This window comes from Apteryx rowi, unplaced genomic scaffold, assembly GCF_003343035.1.
Source record: "Apteryx rowi isolate R43461 unplaced genomic scaffold, aptRow1 scaffold_139, whole genome shotgun sequence".
NCBI classification, from domain to species: domain Eukaryota; kingdom Metazoa; phylum Chordata; class Aves; order Apterygiformes; family Apterygidae; genus Apteryx; species Apteryx rowi.
Genome location: NW_020447630.1, coordinates 1,135,593 through 1,148,037, shown reverse-complemented (window position 1 = coordinate 1,148,037; position 12,445 = coordinate 1,135,593). Strand labels below are relative to the sequence as shown.

General features: G+C 37.5%; 1 protein-coding gene across 1 annotated transcript; it reads left to right on the top strand.

Annotated features, from left to right (window-relative positions):
- Positions 1 to 6: 6 nt before the first annotated feature.
- UTP15 (UTP15, small subunit processome component) lies at positions 7 to 11,982 on the top strand. Its single transcript, XM_026057396.1, has 12 exons — positions 7 to 128; positions 618 to 710; positions 821 to 1,005; positions 2,130 to 2,308; positions 3,109 to 3,234; positions 3,865 to 4,000; positions 5,197 to 5,281; positions 7,615 to 7,764; positions 7,959 to 8,060; positions 8,275 to 8,408; positions 9,376 to 9,434; positions 9,939 to 11,982. The coding sequence occupies exons 1-12, from the start codon at positions 39 to 41 to the stop codon at positions 10,160 to 10,162; spliced, it is 1,563 nt and encodes a 520-aa protein (XP_025913181.1). The 5' UTR covers positions 7 to 38; the 3' UTR covers positions 10,163 to 11,982.
- Positions 11,983 to 12,445: the final 463 nt, after the last annotated feature.

The window sequence follows — 12,445 nt, the reverse complement described above, 5'->3', positions numbered from 1 at the left end:
CCCCGAGGAGGCGCCGCGCGGGCCGGCTGCGGGCCGCGATGGCCAGTTACAAGCCGGTGGTGGTTCCGGCGCAGCCCAGGCTCGGCGAGAAGGTCACGCAGGACACGCTGTACTGGCGGGGCTACAAGGTGCGCGGGGGCAGCCGGGGCGGGGGACGGCGCCGCTGCTCTGGCTCCCGCGTAACGGGCTGCCGTCCCGATGGTATCCTGCCGGCCTGTGTCAGAGCTTACTGAATGGCTCCCTAAAAACGAGGCTGACGTGTACCCCGCGTGGGCCCCAGTACTCTGAGCTGCTGTCCTGGAGTATTTTTTGTTGCTTTCGCTGGTGTAATCAAACTATTTTAAAACGTGCATGAATAAGCTTTTGCTGCTCAAATGAAACTCATAGTTAATAGATCCTATATAACGCCTGAATAGGAAATGTTAAAAATGCATCTACAACCTACGAAGTAGTAGAAGGCTGGCAGGAGAGAAACTTAACAGGGCTGTGCTTAAAAAGTAAATTGGTCCCAAACAGGATTTTGAGTACTGTGTAGGAATAATAGTAGATCTAGTTTTACTGCTTTCTTTTTTGATAGTGTAGTTCTGTGTATTTGATAATTATTACAATTCTTCTAGACACCTGTTCAGATAAAGGAATTTGGTGCAATAAATAAGATTGACTTCTCCCCAGTGTCTCCCTATAACTACGCTGTCACAGCCTCCTCAAGGGTAAGTGTTTTTCTTTTGAGGTTTTTATGTTCTTAGGCTTTATAAATGGTCTTATTTTGTTTGTCAGCTGGTATTATATGAATAAACTTAATGTCGTCTTGTTTTGCTAGATCCACGTTTATGGTCGTTACTCTCAGGAACCAATCAAAACATTTTCTCGCTTCAAAGATGCTGCCTACTGTGCCACATACAGGGATGATGGCAAACTGCTTGTGGCTGGCAGTGAGGAAGGTAGCATTCGACTCTTTGATATCAGTGGAAGAGCACCACTGAGACAGTTTGATGGTCATACTAAGTAAGACAGTGTTGTTTTGTTTCTTGCATGTATAAGCTTGCTTGTGCATTTACATATGTCTGCTTTGCATATTGCTGAAAATCTTAAAATAGTAATCTATGTTATATCGATTGTCTCGCATTCATCTTGTTTAAAAGCCTACTTTTCAATGTTAACATCAGAAATGGAGTGACAGTATATATTTTTTTAATTCCAAAAATGGCTCAAGTATGTGGAAGAATAGATACATCTTCTAATTCAGGCAGGTGTCCGTTACACAATATATTGTGTATGTATAGTCTTGTAACTACAATGTATTGATAAGCAAGTTCTGTTTGATGCTAGGAGAAACAGAGCTCTAAAAAGAGGTTAAAAACAGTGAAGAAATTTGCCAGGAAGAGCAAAAATCACTTAAAAAAGAAGGGGGGGGGGCAGGGGGATGGAAGAGAAGAAGTTTTTTTTCTTCCAGTGAGAAGAAGAAAAATGTTTGGAATAGGCTTATCAGTTTTACAGAGAGAACACAATAGTAATATTTAGATTGCATAGATTGCTGTGTTGTGGAAAACTATAGGAATTTTATCTATCTACAACAACAACAAAACCTCCTTAATAATGAGAGAGAACACAGGCAGAACTTGAGAGTGTGTTTCCACTATAGTTCTCTGGTTGCAGATAGGGTATTATCTTATGTCCTGACCACTAGGTTACCTGTAAATAAGTTTTTAGGGTATCTGTGTTTTCTGTCAAAGTTGGTCCTTCTTGGGATGTTACAATGATAATATAGATTTGAATAGTGATTTTAAAGGACAGAAAGAGTTCCCAAATCAGTCTCTAAATTTACTAATTATAAATTTAGAGTAAAGTAGAGTACTAATACACAGGCCTCAGTAAGAAATAAAAAATTTACGGCTTACAAAAAGGCATCCAGTAGCCCTGTAAAACCCTTAAAGCAGATCATGTTGGTGCTTAGATCAGCACCTGTCAGCATGACCTCTTTCTGGCTGAAAATACAAAAACTAAAGTATTTCTAACTTCTAAAGTAGAAGAAATACTTTCCTTTTAAAAAAAAATTCTGCGGTCAAACTAAGTGTTCTGGAAACAAGTATGTATTTTAACTTTTGGATATTGTGGATTCTGTTTCCTAGAGCTGTTCATGTAGTCGGCTTCCTATCCGATAAATACAGAATATTTTCTGGTGGTGATGATTATTCATCAAATTTGTGGGATATTCCAAGTGCTACAGAAATTGTGTCATACAGTGAACATATGGACTATGTGAGATGTGGTTGTGCAAGTAAACTGAATGCAGATGTCTTTATAACAGGTTTGTGTTTTGTTTTTTTAAATGCTTCTTTTGGATCAAACTGAAAAAAAATAAAGATGGTTTCTCTTTGATTCAGTAGGATCTCTTTGATTACATCTTAAACATGAAGGATCTGTCTTCCTGCTTTGTGCCTACTTTGTCATTTCCTTTTTGCTTGTTCTATTTTAAGTGGTTTGACTGGCGTAACACTGATACCTGTAGGGAAACTGTAAGCGAGCTCACTTTTAACGTGCACTTTCTTTGGGCTTTAGCCTGTTGAGGTTACTTGCCTTTGAAAGCTTAAGAAAGTCCTGTGAGTGCATCCTTTAGCTGGCATTGACTGAATGTTTTGTCAGGTTTTGGAAGAAGGGGACATGTTAAATTGTAGTTTGTGCACAAAAACTTGTGATCTCAAAACCGAATTGTGAGGTGCTGCAAGGAGTTACTTGAAACCAGTTGCTTTTGGATTTCCTAACAATTGCTGTGGATAGTCTGGTATTCCTTACTTTTAGATGCATAAGACCGAGGTTTCATCAGATTTTCTCACTTCTCTTATTGTATTTACACTTGAGAATGGAAGGAAAATAAAGTTAAGACTTAACATGTCAGCCCTTAAATATAATTTGATAGGCCTAGAATTAAAAGCTGCATGCTGTCTGAAGGCTGTAAATTAAGTCAGGTAAAACACTAGGTGTTTTAAGTGTATTGTTTAAAACTGTTTCCATTTGGCAGGAGCTCCTTTAGCTTGTAGCATGTGCCTGTTTTAGTTTTTGAAAAAGTTTCACTTTCATAATTTCACTTATTTATGGTGTTGATTACAGGTTCCTATGATCACACTGTGAAAGTATTTGATGCGCGAACAAAAAAAAGTGTCATGACAATAGAACATGGCCAGCCTGTGGAGAGTGTGCTTCTCTTCCCTTCTGGTGGACTTCTAGTATCTGCAGGTACCTGGATAAAATTAACTTTCTTTTCTGTTGGCCCTAATTTGAGAGACATTTCAGCTGCTTAATTCCTGGGTGATGTTTTTATTTGGCAATGAAATGGTAAGTGACTTAACAGGTGGATTTCTTAGAGGTCTTCATTGGGAATCTCTGTTGATCCAGAGGGCAAAGGTAGAGGTTTTTTGTCTCCGATTTGCTCATTCTTGTAGCCAATCAAAAAAAAAAAAAAAATTTTAATGACTAGATAAAGACTTTAATTGGCCCAGTGCTGAAGTGAAGGAATGAATGTATTTAAGAAATGTTTTGGGAAGACGGGACTGTCTTTCTCTTAATGATGATGCTTAGCAAGGCTTTTTAGTCTTCTCTTATCATTGCATCAGAAATCCTGTGACCCAGTGTGGAGTCAGAATTTTTTTGTAAGGAGGATATTGAGACATTGAGCTGTACTTGCAGAATGACCTGAAAAAGGGAGCAGGCTTGTAATCTGCCTTGTTCGTAACGGATGATGAGTAGGTACAGAAAGCTCAGTGTTACAAAGGAGGAGGCAGCATGTACTCTCACTCTGAAAACCTCTTCAGAGAAGCAGAATTGTGTATGCATCAAAAACTGTTCTTTGTGCTTTTTTTCTCATAGGAGGTCGATATGTCAAAGTTTGGGATGTACTAAAAGGTGGACAATTACTAGTTTCACTTAAAAATCACCATAAAACTGTTACTTGTTTATGTCTGAATAGCTCTGGACAAAGGTTACTGTCAGGATCCCTGGACAGGTTAGTATATTTTATGACTTTGTGGTTTAAATTCCTTAGGATTTCTTTTGTTCCCTTTGAAGGTAAAACATCAGGATGAAGCTGTGCAGATGTTTTGAGCTGAGACGTTTTTAACTGTTAGGGATGTAATTTATCTGGAAGCATATCTTGGGCCAGGGTGCATGTTGCAATATACACTTGCCTTTCCCTCTTATTAGCTTGAATATCAGTGTGGATTGCATGTGCCTGTTGGGAATGGATGTGTGGCACTTCTTAGTCAGCATTTGTTTTCCTGAATCTATAAACAGACCTTTGCAGTCTCAGTAAAGTAACTGTTCTTACTTTACTTTAATGCAGTCACTGTTAGCTAAAACTGGTATTAGTATTCACCGTTTTTGTATATCTGTGCAGTTGCTTCCTGTCACCCAAACTGACTCTGTTGGTGGAAGGGATGCATCCAAGGTGCACAAGTCAAAAATGGCCTCATTACAGGATGTTCCTCTGCTCCTACCCCCACCCCCTTTTGCTGACTACAGTTATTCAGCTTGTTGTCTCTGAGACATAAGAAATAGTCTGAAATGACAATGGTTTGTTCTCTTCCTTCCTTCCTCTGGTACTTCCTAGGCTTACTCAAGCATTATGTTTAGAAAGCATAAGCTGAAGATCACTAACTCTGTACCTATTTGTCATTCAATGCTTGTAATGCTAATAAGTTCGTGCTTTTTATAAAGTACTGTTTTATTTTTCTGATTGTTAAATACTTATTTCCTGCCTTCAGCCAAATCTTTAAACAGCAGCAGGAGGCAAGAATATCCATGTGTTTTCTTCCAGAAATTGTAGATAGATCTCCCATTTAAAATTAAAAAAAAATTGAAGAAACGGTGCCTTAGTGTTTCCTAATAAGTGTTGCTAAATTCAGATTGTCGCTACATCCTTCTCCTTTTTTTTTTTTTTTTCCTATTTATCCTTCCCATGTTGTCCATCTTTTGGGAGTAAGGGTAATCCTTTCTTGCCTTTTATGTGTCTTTTATTAGAAACTTTCTGTTATTACAGGAGCAATAATGAGGAATAAGTTCAGTCGTAGTCTGAAGAAAGCGTTGTTTAAAAACTTGGTTTCCTTAAACTGATCTAACAGAGCTTTAGAAGGATGAAATTCTTTCAAATTGTCTACAATAGGGTATTAATAAAAAAGTTTTAATCATTACTTTTCTGTGTAGGCATGTGAAGATTTACAGTACAACTTCCTACAAAGTAGTCCACAGTTTTAACTATGCAACATCAATCCTCAGTCTTGCATTGTCGGTAAGTACATTAGAAACCTTCCAAGGCAAGACAATTACCGATAACTTTTAAGTAACTTAAGTAATTCTTTTTTGCTTTTATTGCTTCAGAAGCAATTAGATCATTAGATGCTTCAGAAGAGTGCTCTGTATGCAAAATAGGATCACTGAATATATTCCTCCTTAGTAAGCATTGCACTAAGAAGTTTTAAACATTATAAATAAGGTACCAGTTATTACCTTGTTAGATCAGTACAAAATTGTGCGTGTGTCAAGGACAGTATTTATCATGGGGAAGGTAGGTAGTTGACAAGGGAATAGCCATGTCTTTTGACTTTAAGAAGATTGTACTAATCTTTTGCTTTTCAGGAACCCTCTGAGTCTCCTTTTACGGCAGTGATAAAGGGATGAAGTAATTCATTTGTTGACTGAAAAATCTGGAATGGGATGAACCTTTCTTAGAAGTCATTAGTGTCAGGTTAGTCTGAGGAAGAAAAGAGGGCGTAGGGTATCAGCAGAATCAAACTTGTCTGCCGAACAGGTGTCTCTGTCTCAGAAACAGAAAACAAAGATACTCATTTCTCCAAGCCTTTTGAATTCCAATGGATAAATGACCTGCTGGGAGGAAAGTTGGAGGCCAGCACCACTTTTTGTAAACAGTGCTGTTGTGGTGTAGTTGCCCTCCTATCTAGCCTCTGAGGGATATATGAAATGCAGTGCCAGGGATATCAGCCCTCTTACATTACTATTGTCCCTGCCCTTAATGGAACCAGGGAGAAAGCAGGGGTTCTTCCTTTCCGATTTTGTTATCGTGTTCTTCCCTGCCCTTCTGTTTTAGTGAGTGCAGGAGGGCTAGAGCTATCATGAGCTTTGAATGACTTTGCTCGCGGTGAAGAATGTAGGTGGGGCATGTTTTTCACACAACCAAAAAAAAAAAAAACCCTTAAGCTTCTGTAGCAACTGCAAAACATCGTGCAAATCCTGTAGTTTGGCATCTCTGTAGGTATCTTTCAAATGTAATCTTTTGTTTTATATTAAGTACCTTGAGTTTTAAATGGTCATATGAGGACGTAAGAATAGCTATGCTGGGTCAGGCCAAAGGTCATTCCAGCCCCAGACCCCTGCTTTGAACTGTAGCCATAAGCAGATGCATATGGAAAAATAAAAACAGGGAAAGCATATGTGATATGTCTGCTGATACTCTCCCAAACTCCCGACTATTTTAAGGTGAGAAACTTGCTGATCTGGATATAGTTTGTGGATTTCTCTTACATGAAACTGTTCAGTCCCACCTTGAGCTTGTGCAAACTTTCAACATTCACAAGACTTCTTTAACAAGGAGTTCCACAGGTCTGCTACCTGTTATGTGAAGAATTACACCCTTTTATTCCATTTCAACCTTCATCAACTTCATCTGATGCTCTTGAAAGAGACAGTGAACAGCTGATCTCCATCTACCATCTCCATCCATGCATGTCATGATTCTGTAGGCTTCTTTCACATTCCTCCTCAGATGTCTCTTTCCATGCTGAAGAGTTCTGCCTCCCTTAGTTCTACCTCAAATCAAGCCAATCTTGTATTCTTTTTTTTTTTTTTTTTGATTCTTCTATTCTGAGTCTGCTACTGTCTTTCAGAACAGTATCCTCCTAGGATTTAAGAAGTAGCCAAACTATTGATTTATTCAGTGGCATAATGACCTCTGTTTTATTCTTCTGTAGTTATTCCTAATGCTTTAGTTGCTTTTTCTTAACAGCTGTTGAGCATTAAGCTGATGTTTTCATAGAATTATCTGCTAGTAGTAATAGGTCAGAAACCATTGTTTTATGTGTGAAGTTACTATTTTTTCCCTGTGCATCACTTGTCATTATAACCTTTAGCATTAAATAAATATCACCTTGCTATACAGATAGAATCTATACCAGTGACTGATGTTTTGAACAATTTTTACTTTGTTCTCAAAACTGCTATGCAGTGATAGCTTTCTAATAGATGATGTTCATATTTGCTGTATAGCATGTAATTGCCAAAGGGAACTGAACACCATTTAAAAAACTGTCATAAATGATAGGCATTTGCAGCCTAAAACAGAATGATGATATTGCTTATTTGAACCTTAACATTAGAGGTTTACTAGATAGATCAGGTTGCTTAGGACCTCGTCTTTGAAGGTGGCTGTGCTTTGAGCAGGGAGCTAGACCATAGGAACTTGAGGTTCATTCCAACTTATTCTATGATCCTGTGATTAGAGCTTTATTATGAAGCAAAAAAAATTGAAAAAGCTGCATGGTATAGTACGTATGATCAAATAAAGATACTAGGTTACTAACTGTGATTTATTTATTTATTTCATTTTAGCCTGAAGATGAAACCATAGTTGTAGGCATGACCAATGGGGTGCTAAATGTTAAACATAGAAAACCCGAAGAAAGCAAAGAAAAGTCTCAAAAGAAGAGACAGCCAGCATATAGAACCTATGTAAAAGGAAGAAATTACATGCCAAAACAGGTATGGCAGGGTGAGAAAATGTGTAGCGAAGCTCTCCTCAAGATTGTTTTTTGTTGTTTTTTTTTTTTTTTTTGCTGTGTTGAAGAAAGGGAGGGAGGGAAGATACGAAGACACATAAGCTTCTTCATGATAATAAAATATTTAACCCATTGTGTATGTGTTTGCCTTACTCTGAACTTGTCTTTCAATTCTAGGAGGATTTCTATGTCAGTAAACCTGGAAAATGTGTTTTGAGGAAGTATGATAAGCTGCTGAAGAGCTTTCAATCGTCCAAGGCCCTTGATGCAGTACTGGAGGTAAGACTCTGTTGTGTCGTCTTATCAAAGTTGAGTTCTATCATCTGAAATGGATTTTTATTTATCTCAGACAAACTTTATTCTAGTGTAGAACTAGAAAGGAATCAAACCTATATGGGTTCCTCGTGCATTCTTATTTATTTATTTGCAAACTGGTATCAAATGTTTTGTGTTTGAAGATGGTGCTTGATACTAAACTCTTAAATATGTCCAGCCCCACATCAGGCTGTATACTCCTGAAGTTACAGTTGCAGTCATGCAGGAACTGAATCGCAGAGGGACACTAAGGAGTGCGCTTGCAGGCCGAGATGAGAAGCAAATTAGTCTCCTCCTTACATTTGTGACAAGGTATATATATATTTTTTTCCTAAAAAATTTTCTGAGTAGTTACTTTGAGGCCTGTATTTCTTGTTAGTTTTTGCCATGTAGTCTCAAGAGATGGGTGGAACACTTGGTAGTCTTGAAATCTATATGCCTTTTGCTTTCTGATATCAGGGTCTAGGATTTCAGCCAGAGTACTGAAATAATTTACATGTTAGCACAAAACACATTTGCTGATGAGAACCACAAAGAAAGTATATCTTGCCGCTTTGCCTGATAGTCTACCTCTAGTACTGCTATTTTCTTTGTCTTGATGAAACTCATTTCTACATGTACATGATGCTTTTACTTGTCTTCCAAACCTCACTGCCTTCCCCACAGAGGGAGGGTAAATACCACATGTAAGTTTTAGACTCTCAGCTCAGACTCCTGCTTTGTGAGGCTTCTTTAAGAATCACAGAATCACAAAATGGTTGAGGTTGGAAGGGACCTCTGGAGATCATCTAGTCCAACCCCCCTGCTCAAGCAGGGTCACCTAGAGCACATTACACAGGATCGCGTCCAGGCAGGTTTTGAATATCTCCAGAGAAGGAGACTCCACAACCTCTCTGGGCAACCTCTTCCAGTGCTCTGTCACCCTCACAGTGAAGAAGTTTTTCCTCATGTTCAGATGGAACTGTCTGTGTTTCAGTTTGTGCCGGTTGCCTTGTGTTCTGTCGCTGGGCACCACTGAAGAGAGTCTGGTCCCATCCTCTTGACACCCTCCCTTCAGACACTTGTACACGTTGATAAGATCTCCTCTCAGCCTTCTCTTCTCCAAGCTAAACAGGCCCAGCTCTCTCAGTCTTTCCTCATAAGAGACATGTTCCAGTCCCCTAATCATCTTTGTCTTGTCTTTCTGTATGTGTGTGAGAAAACCACTTGCAACTAGTTAGTGGAAGGAGGAGGGCTGTTAGCAAAAACAGTAAAACTAGGATGTGTTCTAATTTTGCAGGCGTGTGATTGAGCCTAGATTTACTCCTGTACTGGTAACTGTTGCAGATATGATCACTGGTAAGTACAACATAAAGAAGATTCTCAAAGCCCTAAAGCTAAGCTTAGAAATAAGGTGTATAAAGTACTGTGTTTTTTTAAGAAATCACACTTGTATGGGTTATTTTATAAGTATAAACTCAGTGGTGAAAGAATGATCCAGATAACTTTGATCACACTCAGTATCTGAGTCTGACTTGTGATGACTGCAGAAAGCTCTTCATCAGCACTAAACATCTCTGATACTTTGTATTTCTGTACTTATATAGTACAAGTGACTTCAGCTTCTCCACTGAGATGGTAAAAAGACTATTTGAGGTAGTAAAAATTTCTGCTTCTGTTAGTTTAACTTATTACTGTGAGAATATACCAATAATTAACAGTTTTTAGAACGCCATTAAAGTTGTCTTATTTGTCCACAGCATTTGACTATTGTTAGGCTCCTTAAATTTGTATCTTAACTAGCCACTATAATTTTCATGTCTTTATAGATGTGTGGACTATTATATGACTGTTTCTTTGCAGACATTTATCAGCCTGTGGTTGGACAGTCAGTGCTTGTTGATAAACAGTTCTTGAGACTTCAGGAAGCCATAGGAAAAGAGATTGACTATCAAGAGGAATTACTAGAAGTTTTGGGAATGATGGATGCACTATTTGCTACTTTGACTAAGAAGAGGGCTGCTTACCTAGAAGAGAACAAAAGTAATGGTCTTACAAAGACTCTGGAACAAGATATGAATAACTGATAACCATCACAGGAAATTGTCACAAAAACTGTGTGGACTTGAAATATATGACCTGATCTCCTGGTAACTTTTTATAATAGCAGCTTTCAAAATACTCCCTCTCTGCAGAAGTTCTCGTGCAGAGTGTGTTTTTGAAGAGGCTGAATTATTGAAAACAGAGAAAAAAGGACTCTTTCAAGATTTTTCCATGTAATATTTTTTGAATAACTGAATTTTAAAGTTTTATTCCAAAGCTATTTAACTTTTAAAGTGTTTTGTTCATCTAATACTAAGTCATTATTTGATTTAGAGAAACAGTCAACAACTTCCACTTTTTATTCATCAGAAAATAATTGAGGTTTGTCTAATTTTAATGTGTCAACAGCCTTGTATAAGAATTGGTTAATATCCAATCTCAGGTACTTGGACACAGGAATAAAACCGAGTGTAAGTTTGATATAACTTGACTGCATTGTGTTTTCTCTTTCTGCTTAGTCTCCACCTCAAACTTTCATGAATTCATAGGAAACAACACGATGACGTAAGAAAATGAGTGCACATGATTTTTTTTTTTTTTTAGTGCAATAGAAGAAATATGCTCATGTTTATTGAAAAACTTGCCAGTTTCTTTTTTTTTTTTTTTTAAAGATGCATATACCTTGATATGAACTTAATTCTCAAGAAAATAGATAATTATTTAAGGGAAATGAAATGGGAAATAAATTCAAATTAAATTCACTTAGTGAATAAACAAACTCCACATCAGTGAGGAATATCAGTTAAGTAGAATTACTTTTTTGCATTTTTGTGAAGTCCTATAGCTTTTKTTGTACAGTAAATGTAATACAAGCCTGCCTTGTTATCAGTATGTATTTGAGTGCTGGGGTGATTGCGTACTTAACTTCAAGCAACACTGGAGTAAGATAGTATACTTTGGAAAGATGTGTTGGGTGGCCTTGGATATACCCATGTGGGAAGACAGTAAGGTAAAACTTTGTTCTTAACCTGTTCCTGTGTTTTGTGTTTTCCCTAGGGCTGAAATATGGTTGAGATAATATGATCTTCCTGCAACAGGAATTTGCTCATGTGTGACAGTGAAAGATGGTAGAAATAACCTGAACAATTCTTGCAAGTTCTGCATAAAATCTTAACCATCTTTGACTAAAAACTGTGGAGCAGTATCTGGTCAGCTCTTAAATTAATTTGTGAGCAATATACATTCCTGGCTACTGTTTTTTGCAGGTTGTATTTTGAAGTCTTAGGGGGATTGTAGATAATAGTAAGGAGTGTATTCATAAGTACTTACTTTCTGCAGTGCTCACTGTATTATTTTTAATGTATTTCTGTTAGTATACTTGAACTTTCTGATGTTTTTTAGCAAATCAGTATGTTACTTTTAACTATGTAACTTAATCAGGCAAAGTCTCTTAGAAGACTTCAGAATGAAACTTCGGGGTGGATTGTGTTACCTTGCTCAATTCCCTGTATTCCATGACACTTCAGTACTTTTTGTAGTTGAAGGTGGATATTTATGTTGGCAGCCTGGTGTTCCACTGCCTGAGGACCATTCATCTTGACATCAAATATATGAATATCATTAGTAAAAATTCAGACTATCTTTAGATAGTCTCATAGTATATACCCATTGTAGTGCCTTGGAGTTTGATGTGTTGCTAGTACACCCACAGAAAGAAATTAGATTAAAATAGCAATTAGTTTATGGTCTTAGAGTAGCTTAACATGAATGGAAAACCTTGTAATAAATTATTCTGCAAACTGAGCTTGGCAAGCTTGAACTGGCAGCAGGTGTGATTTATCATCTGTACGAATGGAAATTTGATAAAGATGGAAAAACAAATGCTGCTTAAGACCTCTATTTCTGAGAAGACTACTAAAATTACATTTTGGAGACTCTTATCCACCTGACCCTACAGATTTGCTGGTACTTGAGTGGAAGAAGCCAGATGTATCATGAGTTCTACTGGATTCACTGTCTCCGTGTCGAATGCTAGCATTCGTTCAAGTGACACCTAGTCTGTTTGTCAAACTTGTCTGTTGTGTTCCTGCTCTTGTCCATTATGAAAATTATTCTTGTTTTTTTTTCTTCCTCATTTAGTAAGATTTGTTTTTATTATACAAGGTTTTTTCAATACTTATATAACTAAGTTACAGAGGAATCAGACTAAGGTTTTATTATTAGCAGTGAGGCTCCTATTGTTTATGTTCTGATTTTATTTATCTGTAATTTTATTTTAAAAAAACCTTCAAACATCAGCATTGTGATAGACTGCCATTGAATAAGAC

Excerpts from the sequence above, each read along its gene's own strand:
- UTP15 (XM_026057396.1), top strand. The coding sequence starts at position 39 with ATGGCCAGTTACAAGCCGGTGGTGGTTCCGGCGCAGCCCAGGCTCGGC. Across the intron at positions 5,282-7,614 it reads TCCTCAGTCTTGCATTGTCG|CCTGAAGATGAAACCATAGT; the intron begins GTAAGTACATTA and ends ATTTCATTTTAG. Across the intron at positions 9,435-9,938 it reads TGTTGCAGATATGATCACTG|ACATTTATCAGCCTGTGGTT; the intron begins GTAAGTACAACA and ends GTTTCTTTGCAG.